At 43.8% G+C, this 24,481-nt stretch overlaps 1 protein-coding gene across 2 annotated transcripts in view; it reads right to left on the reverse strand.

Annotated features, from left to right (window-relative positions):
* senp3b (SUMO specific peptidase 3b) overlaps positions 1–24,481 on the reverse strand; it is a 27,543-nt gene continuing 3,062 nt past the window's right edge. Inside the window, exons 4-12 of one of the 2 annotated variants that reach the window (XR_006834025.1) lie at positions 23,585–23,696; positions 17,563–17,710; positions 7,693–7,740; positions 3,648–3,725; positions 1,906–2,043; positions 1,584–1,667; positions 1,436–1,486; positions 700–863; positions 1–222 (exon numbers count right to left, since the gene is read on the reverse strand). Coding sequence is in view for 1 of the 2 variants with exons in the window: in XM_046318624.1 (XP_046174580.1) it covers positions 753–863; positions 1,436–1,486; positions 1,584–1,667; positions 1,906–2,043; positions 3,648–3,725; positions 7,693–7,740; positions 17,563–17,710; positions 23,585–23,696 (770 nt within the window). In the remaining variant the exon portion in view is untranslated. Of the gene's footprint in view, positions 864–1,435; positions 1,487–1,583; positions 1,668–1,905; positions 2,044–3,647; positions 3,726–7,692; positions 7,741–17,562; positions 17,711–23,584; positions 23,697–24,481 lie in introns of both variants that reach the window. The other variant, XM_046318624.1, reaches the window with a different exon arrangement.

Here is a 24,481-nt window from a genome sequence, read left to right on the forward strand (position 1 = left end):
TGAACTAGTCAGAGTTTTTATTTGAATCAAAATAAGAAACATAAATCATCACTGCCCTCAAAACACCATGAACAATAAGCATTAGCAACATGTTTATTTTTTTTTACTGACGAGAGGGAGGAACAAAAAACAAGAACTTAAGTAAAGAAGCTAGAATAACCACTTGTTTCCACTCCAATCTTGCCTGTTTGGGGGGGCTCCTGCGTCGATAAGGTGATACATCTGTTGAGAGAAAGAGAGAGTCTCCCAAGTCCAAATAAAATGGTTTTAAAAAGGTTTAAAATACAGTTTCACTGTCAGAGAATAGCAGACATGGTTTACGTCCCAAAAGGAACCCTATTACCTATACCTTGTACTGCATCTGATCAAGGCCCATAAGGCTAGGGTCAAAAGTAGTACACTACATAGGGAACATTGAGCCATTTAGGACACACTCTTAGACTTGGCCTCTGTCAACCACAAGGAAACAACCATGGACATGAAAATTAAAAACTAAGGGGGGGTGGGGGTCAAGGGAGAAAAACTGAAAGAGGGCAGAAAACACGTGGGGAGAAAATATAAAATGCCCTCCTGACTTAAAGTAAGTAGTAAAGTCTCTGGATGTCGTTGTGAAGAGAAAAATGTTCCTTTGAAATGTAACACTTTTTTCCTTTCTTTCAGTCACTAGCTTAACCATAGCTTGTTAGAACCATCCCTCACTTCCTCGTTAGAATCTGCCGCTTCTTCACTAAGAATCCTCAGAGGGCGTGGCGTCACAGCGAGAGCTTGCAGTGACACAGTTCTTTGTACATGAGTCTTCTCAGTTTGGGCATATCCTGCTGGCCGAAGCTGAACGGCTGCCCCAGGGCCAGAGTCTTGCAGTACTGGAAGGAACACAGAGAGAGAGGTTAGACATAGTGCAGTGTTTCCCAAACTCTGTCCCAGGCCCAGCCTGGGTGCAGGTTTTGGCCCTAGCACTACACAGCTGATTCAAATAATCAAAGCTTGCAGAGTTGACAAAAAAAAAAAAAGTACACCCAGGGGTGTCCTGAGGACAGAGTTGGAGAAACCCTGCCCTAGTGTCGTGAACAAAGGGCCCCAAAGCAGTGTCCAGGACTTCTGGCACCAAATGGTTCCAGCTAGCCATCAGAGGGCAAGGTTAAGCAGTTATCATATCATATCAAACCTATTAAATCCTAGTGTTTTGAATCTTTGTTATTTCTATATTCTTATTTTTTTAAATTTAGTTCTGTCCTTATGCTGTTCTTGTCTATTAGTGTTCTGTATTATGTCATGTTTCATGTGGACCCCAGGAAGAGTGGCTGCTGCATTTGCAAAAGCTAATGGCGATCGATCTTGATTAGGAATTCAGCACAAGAGTGTGACGTACATGGACAGCTATGAACCATGGCTCAAGATCCAAGTATGAACATCTAGGATTATAATTAGGACCCACCTGAAGAACGAACGCTCCGCAGTCACTGTCATTGTTCTGGCGACCAACATTCTGAAACACACATCGAAATGTTTTGGTAAAAAAAACATATTCCCCGACACAGTCAAACAATCACCTGGTTGTTAATTCCTGAGAAATCTTGACATACCATTTTGAAATAGCCTTTCCACCCTGTGAGGAAATCTCTCTGGTCTTTCTTGACAGCCTCCGCCTGCAGGTACTTTGCAATATGCTGAGGTGGTGGAAAAGAGCAGATCATTTATAGAGAACAGTTCTTGAAGTGGGCTGATGCTGTCCGCAACTTCACATTTAACTGCTTTAATACTGGCTCCTAAATATAAAATACCTAATGCCCAAAATGAGTACTGTCAACTATTTCAGTCCCACTTCAAAACACAGACTAAATCAATATAGGTGATTTTTAGGACTTGTTCTAATCTGACAGTCACGAGTGGCAGTCAGGCACTCACCTTTGGGCAGCGTCGGTTAAGTGTGCGTTGGGAATCGAAGTAGGTGATGGCCCTACGGGGGATGTCCACACTGACCAGGGACCAGTGGACCTCCAGGTGGATGGGGATCAACAGCAGGTCCTTCTGGAATATGTCCACCTGATAGAGTAGAGAGAGCATTATGATGAACAACAACACGTAACATGTGCTATTTTCATCCGAGAGGGGAAAGAGAGAAAGGGTTGTCTGTTCTTTACAAATGTATTTCGTTAAAGTGCAGATGACTACACACTAGTACAACCAATGTGCGGTAGGAAACAACGCTACAGCAGATGGCAAAAGTTGAACTATTTTAACTCTGACGACAAGTCCAGTCTACCGTGGCGGCTGAGGGCATTTACCGTCATGCTCTAATAGAAAACAATGAAATCCGTTTCTCTGTCTAGCTTGTACCATCTAAAGGCACCATTAGAGTTAACTAAAATGACGTCAAAAGCTGAATGCAATGGCTTCGCCTGGGTAAACCTGCCAGGTAAGTACACTGAAAAAATATAAAACGCAAGATACTAAAATCTTTGAAATGTATGCAAGTTACAGTTCATAAGGAAATCAGTCAATTGAAATCAATTCATTCGGCACTAATCTATGGATTTCACATGACTGGGAATACAGATATGCATCAGTTGGTCACAGATACTTAAAAAGGTAATTTAGGGGTGTGGATCAGAAAACCAGTGACCACCATTTCCCTCACGCAGCGTAACATCTTTGCTTAGAGTTGATCAGGCTGTTGATTGTAGTCTGTGGAATGTTGTCCACTCTTCAATTACTATGTGAAGTTGCTGGATATTGGCAGGAACTGGAACACTCAGTCGTACACGTCAATCCAGGGCATCCCACACATGCTTAATGGGTGCCATGCCTGGTGAGTATGAAGGCCATGGAAGAACTGGGACATTTTCAGCTTCCAGGACTTGTGTACAGATCCTTGCGACATGGGGGTGTGCATTATCATGCTGAAACATGAGGATGGCTGCGGATGAATGGCACAACAATGGGCCTCAGGGTCTCCTCACAGTATATCTATGCATTCAAATGGCCTTCGATAAAATGTCAACTGTGTTCTCCGTAGCTTATGCCCGCCCATACCATAACCCCACTATGGGGCACACTGTTCATTATGTTGACATCTGCAAACTGCTCACCCACACATACACATGATCTTCAGTTGTGAGGCCGGTTGGACGTACTGCCAAATTCACCAAAACGACATTGGAGGCGGCTTATGGTAGAGAACTTAACATTAACAGCTCTGGTGGACATTCCAACAGGCAGCATGCCAATTGCACGCTCCCTCAAAACTTGGAGACATCTATCGCATTGTGACAGAAGTACACATTTTAGGAGTGGCCTTCTAATGGCCCCAGCACAAGGTGCACTTGTGTAATGATCATGCGGTTTAATCAGCTTCTTAATATGCCACACCTGTCAGGTGGATGATTATCTTGGCAAAGGAGAAACACTAACAGGGATGTAAACACATTTGTGCACAAAATAAGAGAAATAAGCTGTGTGTTTTGAACATATGGGAGCTTTTATTTCAGCTCATGAAACATGGGACCAACACTTTAAAATGTTGCATTTATCATTTTTGTTCAGTGAGGTATGCTACAATTTCAATGGAAAATGGATTGACAAAGGATCATGAAAAGCCAGCGTAAGGGGGAAAAGAAAACACTTATGGGATGAATAGGGTTTCTTACGTTCTTTGTCCATCGTTTGACTCCATCGTAGCCTTTCGTCCTCAACTTGTCGTAAAAGAAACTGTTGAAGAAGTGAACCTGAGAGAGGGAGCAAGACGGATGGTACAGGTATTCTCATTCACTGAATATATAGTGTCTTCAGAAAGTATTAATATCCCTTGACTTAAATCAACATTGTATTTATTTTCTCACCCATCTAACACAATACTCCATAATGACAAAGTGAAAGTGTTTTGAAAATTTCACAAATGTATTGAGAATTAAATAGAGCTCATTTACATACAGTACAAGACAAAAGTTTGAACACACCTACTCATTCAAGGATTTCTTTATTGTTACTATTTTCTACATTGTAGAATAGTGAAGCCCTCAAAACTAGGAAATAACACATGGAATCATGTAGTAACCAAAGTGTTAAATCAAAATATATTTTATAACTGAGATTCGTCAAAGTAGCCACCCTTTGCCTTGACAGCTTTGCACACTCTTGGCATTCTTTCAACCAGCTTCACCTGGAATGCTTTTTCAACAGTCTTGAAGGAGTTCCCACATATGCTGAGCACTGGGTGGCTGCCTTTCCTTTGCTCTGCGGTCCAACTCATCCCAAATCATCTCAATTGGAACCAAAAATCTCAAATTTTGACTCGAACCAAAAGGACAGATTTTCACCGGTCTAATGTCAACTGCTTGTGTTTCTAGGCCCAAGCAAGTCTCTTCTTATTGGTGTCCTTTAGTAGTGGTTTCTTTGCAGCAATTCAACCATGAAGGACTGATTTACGCAGTCTCCTCTGAAAAGTTGATGTTGAGATGTGTGTTACTTGAAATCCGTGAAGCATTTATTTGGGCTGCAATCCGAGGTGCAGTTAATTCTAATGAACTCATCCTCTGCAGCACAGGTAAGTCCGGGTCTTCCTTTCCTGTGGCGGGCCTCAAGAGAGCCAGTTTCACTTGATGGTTTTTGCGACTGCACTTGAAGAAACTTTCAAAGTTCTTAAATGTCTGGATAGACCGACCATCATGTCTTAAAGTAATGGACTGTCGTTTCTCTTTGCTTATTTGAGCTGTTCTTGCCATAATATGGACTTGGTCTTTTACCAAATATGGCTCTCTTCTGTATACCACCCCTACTTTGTCACAACACAACTGATGAGCACCAGGTGACTACCTCATGAAGCTGGTTGAGATAGTGTAAGCGTGAAAAACTGTCAAGGCAAAGGGTGGCTACTTTGAAGAATCTGAATTTTAAACACTTTTTTTTGGTTGTGATGTCTTTACTACTATTCTACAATGTAGAAAATGGTAAAAATAAAGTACAATCTTGGAACGAGTAGGTGTGACCAAACTTTTGACTGGTACAGTAAGTATTCACACCCCTTTGCTATAGATCTACAGTTTTAGAGTTCCTTGGCTATTATTATATATTATTATTATATATTATATTATTATTATTATATTATTATATTATATTATTAGATGGTAGAACCTTCCAGTAGGAAAACCATCTCTACACCACTTCAACCAATGGCAAGACTGAAGCCATTTAGGTTTGCATAAAGGCACACTACAAATTGAGCTCAGGGGCATCCAATTCCCTTTGATCATCCTCGCAATGTCACTACAACTTGAGAGTCTACCTGTGGCCAATTGAAATTGTTTGGACATTATTTAGTGCACCGTTCATATCCTTGGCTAGTTAGTGAGTTATTAGCCCAGTCAGACCATTTGTAGTCAGCAACATTTCTAGACATCTTTGAAAAGCTAGTCAAGTGAAGAGCTTTTTTTTTATCTTAAAGGGGCAGTGTTGTATTTTGAGACATGCTTGAATAAGCTAAGTAGCCACTAGGTAGAGGGTAGCATAATTTGCCTGATTCCCTGTAATAATAGTATGGGAATAATAATGTATTTTATTTTGTAAAGTGGTTTCTTGCATCAATTACCATTTTCAGTCACCTTGTCTGAAGGACAAGTGGATGAGCATGTTAATGTCAAGCACTGCATGACTTTTTCAAAAGTCTCATGGAATGTAGGTCTACATTGAACACTAGCCTACAGTAGCAGCCAATGTGTTTATGATAGACCAGCCATTTCCATGTTACAATTTTATGGGATGCATTTTCTCCATTGTTTATGATGGTAGGCCACTCTGGTAGGCCTACATTATGATCAAATAGCCACTGTAGCCTACTTGACTACTGTCTGAAATTGTAACTTAAAGCGGATGAAGCCTTTGTTCACAGTAAACACGCGCTGGAAGTTGCACAGAAGTTTGCGCTCAGCAGACCTGAAATTTGCTCAGTGCTGGAATAAAATTGAGGGAACATTGGTGGCAGCATCATGCAATGGGGTAGCTTTTGAGCTGCAGGGACTGGGAGACTGGTAAGGATAGAGGGAGCAATGAATGGAGTCAAATACAGGCAAATCCTTGATGAGAACCTGCTTCAGAGTGCAAATGACAGACTGGGGCGAAGATTGACACTCCAACAGGACATTGACCCAAAGCAACGCTAGAATGGCTTCAGAACAAGAATGTGAAAGTCCTTGAATGGCCCAGACTTGAATCTCTGTTGAAGATTGTTATTCACCGCCGCTCCCCATCTAACTTAAAGCTTGAGAAAATCTGCAAGGAAGAATGGGAGAAAAATCCCCAAATCCAGATGTGCAAAGCTGATAGACATCAAACACAACTCAGTTGTAAACGCAGCCAAAGGAGCTTCTACTAAGTTAATCCTAGAGGTCAACCGATTAATCGGAATGGCCGATTATTTAGGTATTTCTATACACCGATTAGGCCGATTTTTTACAACACCTTTATTTATCCTTTAACTAGGCAAGTCAGTTAAGAACACCTATTTTCAATGACGGCCTAGCGGTAGGTTAACTGCCTTGTTCAGGGGCAGAATGACAGATTTTTACCTTGTCAGCTCGGGGATTCAATCTCGCAACTGTACACTTAACTAGTCCAACGCTCTAGCCACCTGATTACATTGCACTCCACGAGGAGACTGCAGTAAGAAGCCAAGGTAAATTGCTAGCTAGCATTAAACTTATCTTTTAAAAACAAGCAATCAATCAATTACTAGTTAACTACACATGGTTGATGATATTACTAGTTTATCTAGCGTGTCCTGCGTTGTAAATAATTGATGCGGTGCGTATCGTTGCTCCAATGTGTACCTATCCATAAACACCAATGCCTTTCTTAAAATCAATACACTAAAGTATGTATTTTTAAACCTGCATATTTAGCTAAAAGAAATCCAGGTTAGCAGGCAATATTAACTAGGTGAAATTGTTTCCCTTCACTTGCGTTCATTGCACGAAGAGTCAGTGTATATGCAACAGTTTGGGCCGTCTAATTTGCCAGAATTTTACGTAATTATGACATAACATTGAAGGTTGTGCAATGTAACAGAAATATTTAGACTTTGGGATGCCACCCGTTAGATACAATAAGGAACGGTTCCGTATTTCACTGAAATAATAAATTCAACCATATGACCTAAGGCTCGTATTTCTGTGTGTTATTATGTTATAATTAAGTCTATTTGATAGAGCAGTCTGAGCGGTGGTAGGCACCAGCAGGCTCGTACGCACTTTTACTTTCTTCTCCAACACTTTGTTTTTGCATTATTTAAACCAAATTGAACATGTTCCATTATTTATTTGAGGCTAAATTGATTTTATTGATGCATTATATTAAGTTAAAATAGGTGTTCATTCAGTATTGTTGTAATTGTCATTATTATAAATACATTTAAAAAAAATCATAATAATTGAATCGTCCGATTAAACAGCGTTGAAAAGCATAATCGGTCAACCTCTACTTAATACATGCAAATGTGGCAATATATTGAAAATGCAGTATAGAACTATCAAAAAACATGTTTTCACTATCATTATGCAGTATTGTGTGTAGATGGGTAAAAAGAAAATTGGAACAAGTCAGGGGGTATGAATACTTACTTGAGGCACTGTATATGGTTTTTCTGTGGAGGGGAAAAAACATCATGGATTTTGTGGAAGTATGTTGTAAATGTTTTCCTACCTTCTCGGGCACCGAGTCCATCACAAGGTCACCATACATGTTCATGACCTGAAGAAACATTTTATCACCACAATGTACAAATGCCTTGCTTTTAAACTGTTTAAAGGCCCAGTGCTGTCAAACATGATGTTCCTGTGCTCAATCTGCACACACACACTTACAGTTTGGAATAATAGTGTAAAATTGTGAAAATGTTACTACCCTTTTAGTTGTAAAAGCGGTTTTGAAAAAAAACCTAACATTTTCTGTGGGATGGAGATGACACTTACCTGGTGACATCACCAGGCAGTAAATTCATTAATAGATCAATGAGTTCCAAACCTCTCTGCCAACATCTAGTGTTCCGTTTTCCCCTCCCCACTCAGACCACTCCCAGACAGTCATAGCAAAACTCTTGCTTGAGAAATTGCTATTTGTTTCTTTTTGACTATTTTAATCGAAAAACAATCACAGTAACCATGTTTCCATCCACAGTTTTTATGCAAGTAAAGTTATACTGTATAAATAAAAAGTAGTTTCGGTACAATTTTATAAACGCAGACATAATTTGTTAGTTCGACGTGGTGGGATCTTTTTGTAAAGTAAAATTAATTATGCGAGAAATTCCAGTGTAAATGCCTTTATGGGCAAATATAGATTATAATAACCTTCATATAGAAGTAAACTTGGAGTCACACAATGATATGGTGTGTGTGGTCCTCCCACTGTACATGTTATCTGGGATCCTTGGGACGTCCCTATCCCATTGAAGTTGAAATAAAAAAATGTAAAAGGGACACTTCTGGATTTGGGCATTGAGGCCCTTTATCTACTTCCCCAAAGTCAGATGAACTCTTGGATACAATTTGTACGTCTTGGTGTCCAGTATGAAGGAAGTGAGAGGTAGTTTCATGAACCAATGATAACTAGCGTTAACCTAGACTACCAGTCATTGCGCTATCTGCTAGCACGCAGATACCATAGACCTCCAGTCATTGCGCTAACATTACTTAGCAATTGACCTAGTTAGCATAAATACAAAAATAGTATCCACGAGTTCACCCGACTCTGGGGAAGTAGAAAAAGGGCCTCATTACCAAAATCCTGAACTATCCCTTAAGGGATAAGGTTAGGGTTTAGAGTCAGGATGTCCCAAGGATTCCGAATAGCACTGACCTTCCTTGCACTACGACTAGAAAAACCATGCATTTTGCTGAGATACAGATTAAATAAATTAAGAACTTCACAGGGTGGTGAGCATGATGCTCTTCAAAAAAATAAAAGGATCAATGCTTGGCTGCCATTTGACCAAAAAATATTCATTTACATTTACATGCCCTTAACAGCTGATTGATTATTTTAAAGCTTGATGCGTTGGTTATTTTGTGTAGTGTTTGGGCAAAAACAAAAATGTGCACCCAGGGGGATCCCAGGGACCGAGTTTGGGAAGACAAGTCTACCCACACAACATTCTGAGCTGTTAGTAAGAGTGCATATGCCATGACCAAAATAGGCACATTTGCCAATTAACACTAAGGTAGATTTGAAAATACAATGGAAACACATCGAACTTTAGATTATTATTCGGTACAATTTTTTGGGGGGATAAAAAGTCCATTTGGTGGAAACGAACCACTTGTAAGAAAATATGCATATTTTCTTAATGCGAATACTCAAATCTGCATAAAAATCTGACGCCAAGTGGATGGAAACCTAACCAGTAAATACATACACCAACAAGAAGCCATGGATTATAGGCAACAACTGCATGGAGCTAAAAGGGTAGAGCTGCCGCTTTCAAGGAGCGGGACTAACTTGGAAGCAACATTATCCAACAAACAGGCAATACAGGACTAAGATTGAATCGCATTACACCGGCTCCAACGCTCGTCAGATGTGGCATGGCTTGCAAATTATTAGACTACAAAGGGAAGCACAGCCGCGAGCTGCCCAGTGACACGAGAATACCAGAAAAACTAAATTACTTCTATGCTCGCTTTGAGGCAAGCAACACAAACATGCATGAGAGAATCAGCTGCACTGTATGACTGCGTGATAACACAGATGTAAGACCTTTAAACAGTTCAACATTCACAAGGCCAGATGGATTACCAGGATGTGTACTCCAAGCATGCTCTGACCAACTGGCAAGTGTCTTCACTGACATTTTCAACCCATCTCTGACAGAGTCTGTAATACCGACATGTTTCCAGCAGACCACCATAGTCCCTGTGCTCATGACTACCGACCCGTAGCACTCACATCTGTAGCCATGAAGTGCTTTGAAAGGCTGGGTCATGGCTCACAACACCATTATCCCAGAAAACCAAGACCCACTCTAATTTGCATATCGCCCCAACAGATCCACAGACAATGCTCTCTCTATTGCACTCCACACCACCCTTTCCCACCTGGACAAAAGGAACACCTATGTGAGAATGCTATTCAATGACAACAGCCCAGCGTTCAACACCATAGTGCCCTCAAAGCTTATCACTAAGCTAAGGACCCTGGGACGAAGCACCTCCCTCTGTAACTGGATCCTGGACTTCCTGACGGGCCGCCCCAGGTGGTGAGGGTAGGTAACAACACAGCCGCGACGCTGATCCTCAACACGGGAGCCCCTTAGGGTCCAAACACACCAAGACAGTCGTGAAGAGGGCACAACAAAGCCTATTCCCCCTCAGGAGACAGGAAAGATTTGGCATGGGTCCCCAGATCCTCAAAAAGTTCTTCAACTGCACCACCGAGAGCTGGTTGCATCACTGCCTGGTATTTCAACTGCTCGGCCTCCGACCGCAAAGCACTACAGAGGGTAGTGTGTACAGACCAGCACATCACTGGGACCAAGCTTCTGTGTCAGAGGAAGGCCCTAAATACGGTCAAAGACTCCAGCCACCCTAGTCATACTAAAACTAAAAACATGAAATGCCCGTGCTCAGGTCTGTTCAACGCTGGTCTGACCAATCGGATTCCATGCTTCGAGATTGCTTCGATCACGTGGACTGGGATATGTTCCGCATAGCGTCGCACAATAACATTGATGAATACGCTGATTCGGTGAGCGAGTTCATTAGCAAGCGCATCGGTGGTGATGTACCACTAAGCTAAGTGTCAGTATAGAGACAAAGTCTAGTCGCAATTCAACGGCTCAGACACGAGGTATGTGGCAGAGTCTACAGTCAATCATGGACTACAAAAGAAAAACCAGCCCCGTCGCTGACCACGATGTCCTGCTCCCAGACAAACTAAACAACTTCTTTGCTCGCTTTGAGGACAATACAGTGCCACCAACACATCCCGCTACCAAAACCTGCAGGCTCTCTTTCACTGCAGCCAACGTTACTAAAAACTTTAAACGTTTTAACCCTCGCAAGGCTGCCAGCCCAGACGGCATCACTAGCAGAGTCATCAGAGCATGTGCAGACCAGCTGCCTGGTGTGTTTACAGACCTATTCAATCAATCCTTATCCCAGTCTGCTGTTCCCACATGCTTCAAGAGGGCCAGCATTGTTCCTGTTCCCAAGAAAGCTAAGGTAACTGAGCTAAATGACTACCGCCCCGTAGCACTCACTTCCGTCATCATGAAGTGCTTTGAGAAACTAGTCAAGGACCACATCACCTCCACCTGACACCCTAGACCCACTCCAATCTGCTTACCTCCCCAATAGGTCCACAGACGACGCAATTACAATCACACTGCCCTAACCCATCTGGACAAGAGGAATACCTATGCACGAATGCTGTTCATTGACTACAGCTCAGCATTTAACACCATAGAACCCTCCAAACTCGTCATCAAGCTTGAGACCCTGGGACGTCCTGCACAACTGGGTCCTGGACTTCCACCCAGGTGGTGAGGGTAGGAAACAACATCTCCACCCCGCTGATCTTCAACACTGGGGCCCCACAAGGGTGCGTTCTCAGCCATCTCCTGTATTCCCTGTTCACCCACGACTGCACGGCCATGCACACCAACTGAATCAAGTTTGCAGACGACACTACAGTGGTGGGCTTGATTACCAACAACGACAAGACGGCCTACAGGGAGGAGGTGAGGGCCCTCGGTGTGTGGTGTCAGGAAAATAACCTCACACTCAATGTCAACAAAACAAAGGAGATGATTGTGGACTTCAGGAAACAGCAGTGGGAGCAGCCCCCTATCCACACCGACGGGACAGTAGTGGAGAAGGTGGAAAGTTTTAAGTTCCTCAGCGTACACATCACGGACACGCTGAAATGGTCCACCCACACAGACAGCATGGTGAAGAAGGCGCAGCAGTGCTTCTTCAACATCAGGAGGCTGAAGAAATTTGGCTCGTCACCAAAAACAATCAAACTTTTACAGACGCACAATTGAGCGCATCCTGTCGGGCTGTATCACAGCCTGGTACGGCAACTGTTCCGCCCACAACCGTAAGTCTCTCCTGAGGGGAGTGAAGTCTGCACAACGCATCACCGAGAGCAAACTACCTGCCCTCCAGGACACCTACACCAGCCGATGTCACAGGAAGGCCAAAAAGATCATCAAGGACAACAACCACCCGAGCCACTGCCTGTTCACCCCGCTATCATCCAGAAGGCGAGGTCAGTACAGGTGCATCAAAGCTGGGACCGAAAGACAAAAGCCGTTTTTCAATCTCAAGGCCATCAGACTGTTAAACAGCCATCACTAACATTGAGTGGCTGCTGCCAACATACTGACTCATCTCTAGCCACTTTAAGAATACAAAATTGGATGTAATAAATGTATCACTAGCCACTTTAAACTATTCCATGTTATATAATATATTTCACCTTTATTTAACCAGGTAGGCTAGTTGAGAACAAGTTCTCATTTGCAACTGCGACCTGGCCAAGATAAAGCAAAGCAAGTCGACACATACAACAGTTACACATGGAATAAACATACAATCAATACAGTAGAAAAATCTATATACAGCATGTGCAAATGAGGTAGGATAAGAGGGGTAAAGCAATAAACAAGCCATAGAGGCTAAATAATTACAATTTAGCATTAACACTGGAGTGATAGATGTGCAGATGATGATGTGCAAGTAGTGATACTGGGGTGCAAAATAGCAAAAACATAGGGATGAAGTAGTTGGGTGGGCTATTTACAGATTGGCTGTGTACAGGGACAGTGATCCGTAAGCTGCTCTGACAGCTGATGCTTTAAGCTAGTGAGGGAGATATAAGTCTCCAGCTTCAGTGATTTTTGCAATTCATTCCAGTCATTGGCAGCAGAGAACTGGAAGGAAAGGCAGCCAAAGTAGGTGTTGGCTTTGGGGATGACCAGTGAAATATACCTGCTGGAGCACGTGCTATGGGTGGGTGTTGCTATGGTGACCAGTGAGCTGAGATAAGGCGGGGCTTCACCTAGCAAAGACTTACAGATGACCTGGAGCCAGTGGGTTTGGCGACAAATATGTAGAGGGCCAGCCAACGAGAGCATATAGGTCGCAGTGTTGGGTAGTATATGGGGCTTTGGTGACAAAACAGATGGCACGGTGATAGACTACATCCAGTTTGCTGAGTAGAGTGTTGGAGCCTATTTTGTAAATGACATGGCCGAAGTCGGGGATCGGTAGGATAGTCAGTTTTAATAGGGTATGTTTGACAGCATGAGTGAAAGAGGCTTTGTTGCGAAATAGGAAGCCAATTCTAGATTACATTTTGTATTGGAGATGATTAATGAAAGCCTGGAAGGAGAGTTTACAGTCGAACCAGACACCTAGGTATTTGTAGTTGCCCACATTTTCTAAGTCAGAACCTCCCAGAGTAGTGATGCTGGACGGGTAGGCAGGTACGGGCAGCGATCGGTTGAAGAGCATGCATTTCATTTTACTTGCATTTAAGAGCAGTTGGAGGCCACGGAAGGAGAGTTGTATGGCATTGAAGCTAATCTGGAGGTTAGACAACACAGTGTCCAACGAAGGGTCAGAGGTATATAGAATGGTGTCGTCTGCGTAGAGGTGGATCAAAGAATCACCAGCAGCGAGAGCAACATCATTGATGTATACAGAGAAGAGAGTCGACCTGAGAATTGAACCCTGTGGCAACCCCATAGAGACTGCCAGAGGTCCGGACAACAGGCTTTGACACACTGAACTCTATCAGAGAACTAGTTGGTGAACCAAGCGAGGCAATCATTTGAGAAACCAAGACTGTTGATTCTGCCAATAAGAATGTTGTGATTGACAGAGTCGAAAGCCTTAGTCAGGTCGATGAATACGGCTGCACAGTAATGTCTCTTATCGATGGCGGTTAAATCGTTTAGGACCTTGAGCGTGGCTGAGGTGCACCCATGACCAGGTCGGAAACCAGATTGCAAAGCGGAGAAGGTACGGTGAGATTCGAAATGGTCGGTAATCTGTTAACTTGGCTTTCAAAGACCTTAGAAAGGCAGGGTAGAATAGAGAAAGGTCTGTAGCAGTTTGGGTCTAGAGCAGGGGTGTCAAACATACGGCCCGCGGGCCGGAACCGGCCCCCAAGGAGGTTCGATCAGGCCCGCAGGATAATTTGAAAGTGGAAAAAATGCATAAAAGACATGGAATTTATATTTTTAATTCGCTGCAATTCATGGATTATCCGCTAAGGGGCGCACTCTTTCCATCAGAGTAGAAGACAAGCCGCATCACTGAGACAGACTGAAAACAGCAGACGGTATCAATGCGCCATCTGCTGCTTGTTACGACGTTGTTAATACCTTGATCTCTACCTCTCCGCTACACCCTCATTAGCCAAAATGTCGTTATCCAAACGGAGAAAAGTAGATAAGGAGTGTAGAATTTTCAAAGAAAAATGGACCACGTCCTATTTATTTACAGAGATGCACGAAAAACCTTTGTGCTTGGTGTGTTTGCAACAAGTTTCGGTATTGAAGGAATATAATATTCAACGCCACTACGAGACTCATCACAGCGAAAAATATGACGGCTTGCAAGGACAACTGAGAAGAGATAAGATTAACGAATTGCTGGCGGGTCTGAGGAAACAGCAGTCAACTTTCATTAAAAATTTTAAAAATTCCTTTCTTTAAAAGTCTCATTTAATCTTAAAGTGCATTACTATATTTTTCAGTACCAATTAAAGTTTTGTGCCTTTGTACAATCAGTGGGATCAGTTGCAATGCATATTTGTGAATGATAAAAGTAAATTGCACATTTGTCTAAGGAAATATGAGGTGTTTCATGAAATGTTTTGTAAAAGGATAGTTCATTAAATTTCAATATTTTCCTAATGTTCTTGTGCTTCTTTACACCAAAACAAAGGAAATACATGATATTTTGGTTATTTATAGCAGAGTATGGTATAATTTTAATGGTCCGGCCCACTTGACATCTCCCTAGGCCGTATGTGGCCCACGATGCGAAATGAGTTTGACACCCCTGGTCTAGAGCGTCTCCCCCTTTGAAGATGTGGATGACCACAGCAGCTTTCTAATCTATGGGAATCTCAGACGATATGAAAGAGAGGTTGAACAGGCTAGTAATAGGGGTTGCAATAATTTCATCAGATAATTTTAGAAAGAGAGGGTCCAGATTGTCTAGCCCGACTGATTTGTAGGGGTCCAGATTCTGCAGCTCTTTCAGAACATCAGATATCTGGATTTGGGTGAAAGAGAAGTGGGGGAGGTTTGGGCAAGTTGCTGTGGGGAGCGCAGGGCTGTTGACCGGGTAGCCAGGTGGAAGGCATAGCCAGCCGTAGAAAAATGCTTTTTGAAATTCTCAATTATTGTGGATTTATCGGTAGTGACAGTGTTTCCTAGCCTCAGTGCAGTGGGCAGCTGGAAGGAGGTGTTCTTATCCTCCATGGACTTTACAGTGTCTCATAACTTTTTTCAGTTTGTACTACAGGATGCAAATTTCTGCTTGAAAAAGCTAGCTGTGTATATTGGTTCCTAACTTCCCTGAAAAGTTGCATATCGAGGCCTTCCGGGTGGCGCAGTGGTCAAGGGCGCTGTACTGCAGCGCCAGCTGTGCCACCAGAGACTCTGGGTTTGCGCCCAGGCTCTGTCGTAACCGGCCACGACCGGGAGGTCTGTGGGGCGATGCACAATTGTCCAGGTTAGGGAGGGGTTGGCCGGTAGGGATATCCTTGTCTCATCGCGTACCAGCGACTCCTGTGGCGGGCCGGGCGCAGTGCGCGCTAACCAAGGTTGCCAGGTGCACGGTGTTTCCTCCGACACATTGGTGCGGCTGGCATCCGGGTTGGATGTGCGCTGTGTATCGGAGGACGCATGACTTTCAACCTTCGTCTCTCCCGAACCCGTACGGTAGCGATGAGACAAGATGGTAGATACAAAAAAAAATTGGATACCACAAAATTGGGGAGAAAGCGGGGTAAAAAATAAAATTAAAAGTTCCATATCACGGGGACTATTCAATGCTAATGCCACATGATGTTTTTGTGCTGGTCAAGGGCAGACAGGTCTGGAGTGAACCAAGGGCTATATCTATTCCTAGTTCTAAATATTTTGAATGGAGCATGCTTATTTAAGATGGTGAGGAAAGCACTTTTAAAGAATAACCAGGCATCCTATACTGACGGGATGAAGGCCAATGTCATTCCAGGATACCCCGGCCAGGTCGATTAGAAAGGCCTGCTAGCGTTTTAGGGAGCGTTTGACAGTGATGAGGGGTGGTTGTTTTACCGCAGACCCATTACCTGGTAGGTTCATTGATAATTTGTGTGAGATTGAGGGCATCAAGCTTAGATTGTAGGATGGCCAGGGTGTTAAGCATGTCCCAGTTTAGGTCACCTAGCAGCACGAACTCAGAAGATAGATGGAGCGCAATCAATTCACATATGGTGTCCAGGGCACAGCTGGGTGAAGAGGGTGGTCTATAGCTTGAGGCAACGGTGAGAGACTTGTTTCTGGAAAGGTGCATTTTTAGAAGTAGAAGCTCGAATTGACAGAACTCTGCAGGTTATCACCGCCCCCTTTGGCAGTTCTATCTTGGCGGAAAATGTATGTGTGTAAATATATGTATAGATTATACCATCGAACAGCATAGGCAAGAAGCAGTAGGCCTTCGCTCATCCATATATTTTTATGCACATTTTTATGCACATATTCTTATTATTTCCTTTACGCTTGTGTATAAGGTAGACCTAACCATTTGTATGTGACAAATACAATTTGATTCATAGAGTGTGCTCTCTGCTACCGGAGCGCCAAGTCTTGGTCCACAAGGCTTCTAAACAGCTTCTACCCCAAAGCGATAAGACTCCCGAACAGCTAACCAAATGGCTACCCAGACTAATTGCATTGCCTGCCCCCAAACCCCCACAGTTGCTGCAACACTATTAATCTATGCAGTCACTAACCTACATGCACATATTACCTCGACTAACCTTTGCCCCTGCACATTGTACCGGTACCCTGTACATAGCCTCGCTTTTGTTATTTTACTGCTGCTCTTTAATTATTATTATTTTTAAATATTTTTTTTTAACCTTTAAAAAAAACTGCATTGTTGGTAAAGGGCTTGTAAGTAAGCATTTCACTGTAAAGTCTACAGCTGTTGTATTCGGTGCATGTGATAAATACAAATCGAGGTACTTAAAATTGTTACCTAGAACTGATTTGATACCGAGATAAAAATGGTTGCATTGGACCTTAAAAAATAACAGCTTATTGCAAATAAGGCACAATCCTAACTTGACATGCAAACAAATACAAATTTTGCTTAAGTCATGCAAAGACATCATTGCAAAGTACGCAAAATGTATGCAAAAACTCAAGTGCAGATATGAAGTTAGAATCCAGTCTGTTGTATTTGGTCGGGGGTCCCACCTTAGGGCATAGTTGTTTTATGACTTGTTATAAGCATGCAACAGACCTGATAATGCTTTGTTGAGTGTTTAGTACAGGGTCCCACCCACCTGGTCATTGAGCCAGTTCTGTCCGTACAGCGTGCTGAGATCATCCATGGTGAGGACATGACGCTTGTAGTTGACGCGGAACCCACGCACCATGGCCGTGCCGGACGACCTCTGGTAGGACTGGATTAGGTGTTGCACCACCGCTTTCCTGTTGGACATGGAAACATCAGACGAGGAATATAAAACGTTCAAAACCTTTTCTGTATTATACTGGCCGCCTTCTTGTATTTTTTGGAAATATGACATTAGTAAAGGATAACAACTTGAACCATTTTTACACACATACATGTTGAAGTCAGAAGTTTACATACATCTTAGCCAAATACATTTAAACTCAGTTTTTCACAATTCCTGACATTTAATCCCAGTAAAAATTCCCCGTCTAAGGTCAGTTAGGATCAACACTTTATTTTAAGAATGTGTCATCTCAGAATAATAGTAGAGAGAATTATTTATTTCAGCTTGTATTTCTTTCATCACATTCCCAGTTGGTCAGTTGCCTTTAAACTGTTTAACTTGGGTCAAACGTTTTGGGTAGCCTTCCATAATTCATCCAACCTATTGTGGGAAGCTTGTGGACCATTCCTCCTGACAGAGCTGGTGTAACTGAGTCAGGTTTGTAGGCCTCCTTGCTCGCACAAGCTTTTTCAGTTCTGCCCACAAATTTCTATAGGATTGAGGTCAGGGCTTTGTGATGGCCACTCCAATACCTTGAAATTATATATCCACATAATTTTCCTCCCTCATGATGCCATCTATTTTGTGAAGTGCACCAGTCCCTCCTGCAGCAAAGCACCCCCACAACATGATGCTGCCACCCCCGTGCATCACTTTTGGGATGGTGTTCTTCGGCTTACAAGCCTCCCCCTTTTCCCTCCAAACATAACAATGGGCATTATGGCCAAACAGTTATATTTTTGTTTATTCAGACCAGAGGACATTTCTCCAAAAACTACCTTCTTTGTGCCCATTTGCAGTTATAAACTGTAGCCTGGCATTTTCATGGCGGTTTTGGAGCAGTGGCTTCTTCCTTGCTGAGCGGCCTTTCAGGTTATGTCACTATAGGACTCGTTTTACTGTGAATATAGATACTTTTGTATCGGTTTCCTCCAGCATCTTCACAAGGTACTTTGCTGTTGTTCTGCACTTTTTTGATTTGCACTTTTCTCACCAAAGTACGTTCATCTTTAGGATACAGAACTTGTCTCCTTCCTTCCGGGTTGGAGCGAGCGGTCGCATCATCACTTCGGTCCGCAGGTAGTATAACCTTTTCATTACATTTCATTATAGTACAACGATTTGATTTGTCTAATCTTAGCAATTTCTTCTTAGCTAGCTACATAGCCGTCTTTGTATCAAAGATAATTGCGCAATTATCGTATTTCGTCGTCCTAACGTAGTCTACACTGCTATTTGCCCAGCAGCTAGCCAGCTAGCAAACGTCCACCGTCTACCGAATAGCAGCACTGTAGAAACTATTACACTCAACTGAACGACTTGATTAGTGTAGTGTTAGCTAGTTACATAGTTGTCTTTGTCTTCAAGATAATTGTGTAGTTTAGAGTGTGTAGTCTTAGAGTGATTATCTTAATTTACAGAGGTTAGCTAGCCAGCTATTTGTCGTCCTTAACGTAGGAGACACTGCTAGCTAGCCAACGTCTACCGAATAGAACTTCCGCACTCAACAACCCGGTCGCATTCCGCTTCGCTCCACAGGTAGTATCACATTTTCATTTCATTACAGTACAACGGTTTGATTTGTTTGATCGTAGCTAGCTACATAGCCGTCTTTGTATCAAAGATAATTGTGTAGTCTAGAGCGATTTTCTAGGTTAGCTAGCCAGCTATTGTCGTTCTTTTAACGCAACGTAACGTAATCAACACTGCTAGCTAGCCAGCTAGCCCCCGAATAGCAGCACTGTAGAAACTATTACACTCAACGGAACGACTTGATTAGTGTAGTGTCAACAACGCAGCCACTGCCAGCTAGCCTACAAAGTCAACAACCCAGCCACTGCCAGCTAGCCTACTTCAGCAGTACTGTATCATTTTAATCATTTTAGTCAATAAGATTCTTGCTACGTAAGCTTAACTTTCTGAACATTCGAGACGTGTAGTCCACTTGTCCTTCCAATCTCCTTTGCATTAGCGTAGCCTCTTCTGTATCCTGTCAACTATGTGTCTGTCTATCCCTGTTCTCTCCTCTCTGCACAGACCATACAAACGCTCCACACCGCGTGGCCGCGGCCACCCTAATCTGGTGGTCCCAGCGCGCACGACCCACGTGGAGTTCCAGGTCTCCGGTAGCCTCTGGAACTGCCGATCTGCGGCCAACAAGGCAGAGTTCATCTCAGCCTATGCCTCCCTCCAGTCCCTCGACTTCTTGGCACTGACGGAAACATGGATCACCACAGATAACACTGCTATTCCTGCTGCTCTCTCTTCGTCCGCCCACATGTTCTCGCACACCCCGAGAGCTTCTGGTCAGCGGGGTGGTGGCACCGGGATCCTCATCTCTCCCAAGTGGTCATTCTCTCTTTCTCCCCTTACCCATCGGTCTATCGCCTCCTTTGAATTCCATGCTGTCACAGTTACCAGCCCTTTCAAGCTTAACATCCTTATCATTTATCGCCCTCCAGGTTCCCTCGGAGAGTTCATCAATGAGCTTGATGCCTTGATAAACTCCTTTCCTGAGGACGGCTCACCTCTCACAGTTCTGGGCGACTTTAACCTCCCCACGTCTACCTTTGACTCATTCCTCTCTGCCTCCTTCTTTCCACTCCTCTCCACTTTTGACCTCACCCTCTCACCTCCCCCCCTATTCACAAGGCAGGCAATACGCTCCTCCCTCCTGAATCCCCCCCCCCTCCTCCCTCTCTGCAGATGACTTCGTCAACCATTTTGAAAAGAAGGTCGACGACATCCGATCCTCGTTTGCTAAGTCAAACGACACCGCTGGTTCTGCTCACACTGCTCTACCCTGTGCTCTGACCTCTTTCTCCCCTCTCTCTCCAGATGAAATCTCGCGTCTTGTGACGGCCGGCCGCCCAACAACCTGCCCGCTTGACCCTATCCCCTCATCTCTTCTCTTCTCCAGACCATTTCCGGAGACCTTCTCCCTTACATTCACCTCGCTCATCAACTCATCCCTGACCGCTGGCTACGTCCCTTCCGTCTTCAAGAGAGCGAGAGTTGCACCCCTTCTGAAAAAACCTACACTCGATCCCTCCGATGTCAACAACTACAGACCAGTATCCCTTCTTTCTTTTCTCTCCAAAACTCTTGAACGTGCAGTCCTTGGCCAGCTCTCCCACTATCTCTCTCAGAATGACGACCTTGATCCAAATCAGTCAGGTTTCAAGACTAGTCATTCAACTGAGACTGCTCTTCTCTGTATCACGGAGGCGCTCCGCACTGCTAAAGCTAACTCTCTCTCCTCTGCTCTCATCCTTCTAGACCTATCGGCTGCCTTCGATACTGTGAACCATCAGATCCTCCTCTCCACCCTCTCAGAGTTGGGCATCTCCGGCGCGGCCCACGCTTGGATTGCGTCCTACCTGACAGGTCGCTCCTACCAGGTGGCGTGGCTAGAATCTGTCTCCTCACCACGCGCTCTCACCACTGGTGTCCCCCAGGGCTCTGTTCTAGGCCCTCTCCTATTCTCGCTATACACCAAGTCACTTGGCTCTGTCATAACCTCACATGGTCTCTCCTGTCATTGCTATGCAGACGACACACAATTAATCTTCTCCTTTCCCGCTTCTGATGACCAGGTGGCGAATCGCATCTCTGCATGTCTGGCAGACATATCAGTGTGGATGACGGATCACCACCTCAAGCTGAACCTCGGCAAGACGGAGCTGCTCTTCCTCCCGGGGAAGGACTGCCCGTTCCATGATCTCGCCATCACGGTTGACAACTCCATTGTGTCCTCCTCCCAGAGCGCTAAGAACCTTGGCGTGATCCTGGACAACACCCTGTCGTTCTCAACTAACTTCAAGGCGGTGGCCCGTTCCTGTAGGTTCATGCTCTACAACATCCGCAGAGTACGACCCTGCCTCACACAGGAAGCGGCGCAGGTCCTAATCCAGGCACTTGTCATCTCCCGTCTGTATTACTGCAACTCGCTGTTGGCTGGGCTCCCTGCCTGTGCCACCAACCCCCTACAACTCATCCAGAACGCCGCAGCCCGTCTGGTGTTCAACCTTCCCAAGTTCTCTCACGTCACCCCGCTCCTCCGCTCTCTCCACTGGCTTCCAGTTGAAGCTCGCATCCGCTACAAGACCATGGTGCTTGCCTACGGAGCTGTGAGGGGAACGGCACCTCAGTACCTCCAGGCTCTGATCAGGCCCTACACCCAAACAAGGGCACTGCGTTCATCCACCTCTGGCCTGCTCGCCTCCCTACCACTGAGGAAGTACAGTTCCCGCTCAGCCCAGTCAAAACTGTTCGCTGCTCTGGCCCCCCAATGGTGGAACAAACTCCCTCACGACGCCAGGACAGCGGAGTCAATCACCACCTTCCGGAGACACCTGAAACCCCACCTCTTTAAGGAATACCTATGATAGGATAAAGTAATCCTTCTCACCCCCCCCCTTAAAAGATTTAGATGCACTATTGTAAAGTGGCTGTTCCACTGGATGTCATAAGGTGAATGCACCAATTTGTAAGTCGCTCTGGATAAGAGCGTCTGCTAAATGACTTAAATGTAAATGTAATGATGGCTGCGTGGTCCCATTGTGTTTATACTCACGTACTATTGTTTGTACAGATGAACGTGGTACCTTCAGGCATTTGGAAATGGTTCCCAAGGATGAACCAAACCTGCGGAGGACTACAACTTTTTTTGTGAAGTCTTGGCTGATTTCTTTTGATTTTCACATGATGTCAAGCAAAGAAGCACTGAGTTTGAAAGTAGGCCTTGAAATACATCCACAAGTCCACTTCCAATTGTCTCTAATTGTGTCAATTAGCCTATCTGAAGCTTCCAAAGCCTTGACATCATTTTTTCCCCCCTCCAAGCTGTTTAAAGGCACAGTTAACTTAGTGTTCTGACCCACTGTAATTGTGATATATTATTTCACATAAAATTCAGTGTAAGGTTAAACAATTATTGGAAAAATGACTTGTGTCATTCACAAAGTAGATGTCGTAACCGACTTGCCAAAACTATAGTTTGTTTTACAAGAAATTTGTGGAGTGGTTGAAAAACGAGTTAATGACTCCAACCTAAGCGTATGTAAACGTCTAAATTCTACTGTGTGTGTGTATATATTAAAAGTTTACACTTGGTAACAGCTAGGTCATATTCAATAGTGCACACTGTAGCAAGACATTTTTCTACAACTATTCCCTCAGTTTCACTCTGTTTTCTTCTGTTTGGTGCATAAACCCTGGTGATGTTGAATGGACAGAACTGGCTCAATGACCAAGTGGGCGGGACCCTGTACTAAACACTCGACAAAGCATTATAATACCTGTTGCATTACAGATGGCTTAAGTCACCATCTTCAGTTTATAAGATTAATGCCTTGTCATAACAAAAAGACTAACTTGCATCAACATACTGAGAACTTGGGTGATGCTGGTAACATGTTGGTGGTTTCCTTTCCCTTTGGTTCAAATAGCTTAACAGATAAGAAGAGGTAAAAATACCATATTTTGGAGTCAAATCATAGAATTAGACTATGTGTGCTGCGTAGAAGGAATGTGTGACTACTCTCTGTAAGGACAGATTTATTTACATTCCACCAGGCCTCGGCCAACAGAACCAGGCTTTTTAAGGCCAACATTTAAAAGGCTCCTTACCGATCCCAAGTCGACATCAGGTAGTATAAATATTAGGCTACATTGTGTTTCTTTTTTGGGTTGGTGTCGCTCTCTGTGTATGTGTCCCTGCACAGTACAGGAAATTATGTTTCATTGGGGTTTGTACACGTGTACCGTGTGTGAACCATGCGCAGGTGTGTGTGTATTGCTTTGCATATCTGTGTGTGTTTGCATGTGTGTGGGTCAGACGGACCTGTGAGGCTGTGAGAAGTTGTCATTGAAGATGTCCTGTAGTTTCTCCACCACGTCGTCAGCGTGGATGGGGATCAGACTGCCATACTTCTGGAGAGACTCGTCCAGGATCCCTGAGAGAATGGGAAAACAGATTGTTGGGAGAGTAATAGACACACAGACAGTAGAGGATTCTACTATGGGGGGGGGAAATCACACAGACAGTAGAGGATTCTACATGACCTTCAGCAGCCAAGCTCAGTCCTATAATCATATCCTGTTGGTAGCAGGTGTGCAAAGAAACTATACCAATAGGAAAGTAAGTCGCTCTGGATAAGAGCGTCTGCTAAATGACTTAAATGTAAGAACCTTAATGTCTCTTTAACTGAGCATAAATTGACACCTGATGTAGATTTCACCGGAGTTGATGCAACACTTCCTTGAAATGAACTGACCACCTGCACTGACTACCTAAATACACTCGCCCCCCAATTCCCCCTTCCCCAAAGCAAGTGTAAATATTGGACTATAAATTGAGCCTTACTGTATTATCCTTCAGCTAACACGTTTATTCTATACTACTGAACCATTACCTTTATGTTCATATTCTTATCTTTTATTATTTCTTACTGTTGATGCATTGTGGAGAAGGTACCTTCAAGTAAACTTGTCATTGGACGGTGTATACTGTACATACGACTAATAAAGCTTGGACCTTCCTTTTACATTTTCATCATGGGTTTGGTATGTAAAACCATGGCTGCGGTCCAAACACTTAGACACACCCTCGTCCACTTAACCTCGCCTTGAGCCCTTGCGGGAATCCCCGTCGCCATCTTGGAGGGCGGTCCAAATTATTAGCCAAGCAAGGGAAGTTTGCGACGTAAGCCCCTCAGCCCTAGTTTTTAGTTGGCTTTGA

The sequence above is a fragment of the Oncorhynchus gorbuscha genome, linkage group LG21 (assembly GCF_021184085.1).
Source record: "Oncorhynchus gorbuscha isolate QuinsamMale2020 ecotype Even-year linkage group LG21, OgorEven_v1.0, whole genome shotgun sequence".
In the NCBI taxonomy this organism is placed as follows: Eukaryota; Metazoa; Chordata; class Actinopteri; order Salmoniformes; family Salmonidae; genus Oncorhynchus; species Oncorhynchus gorbuscha.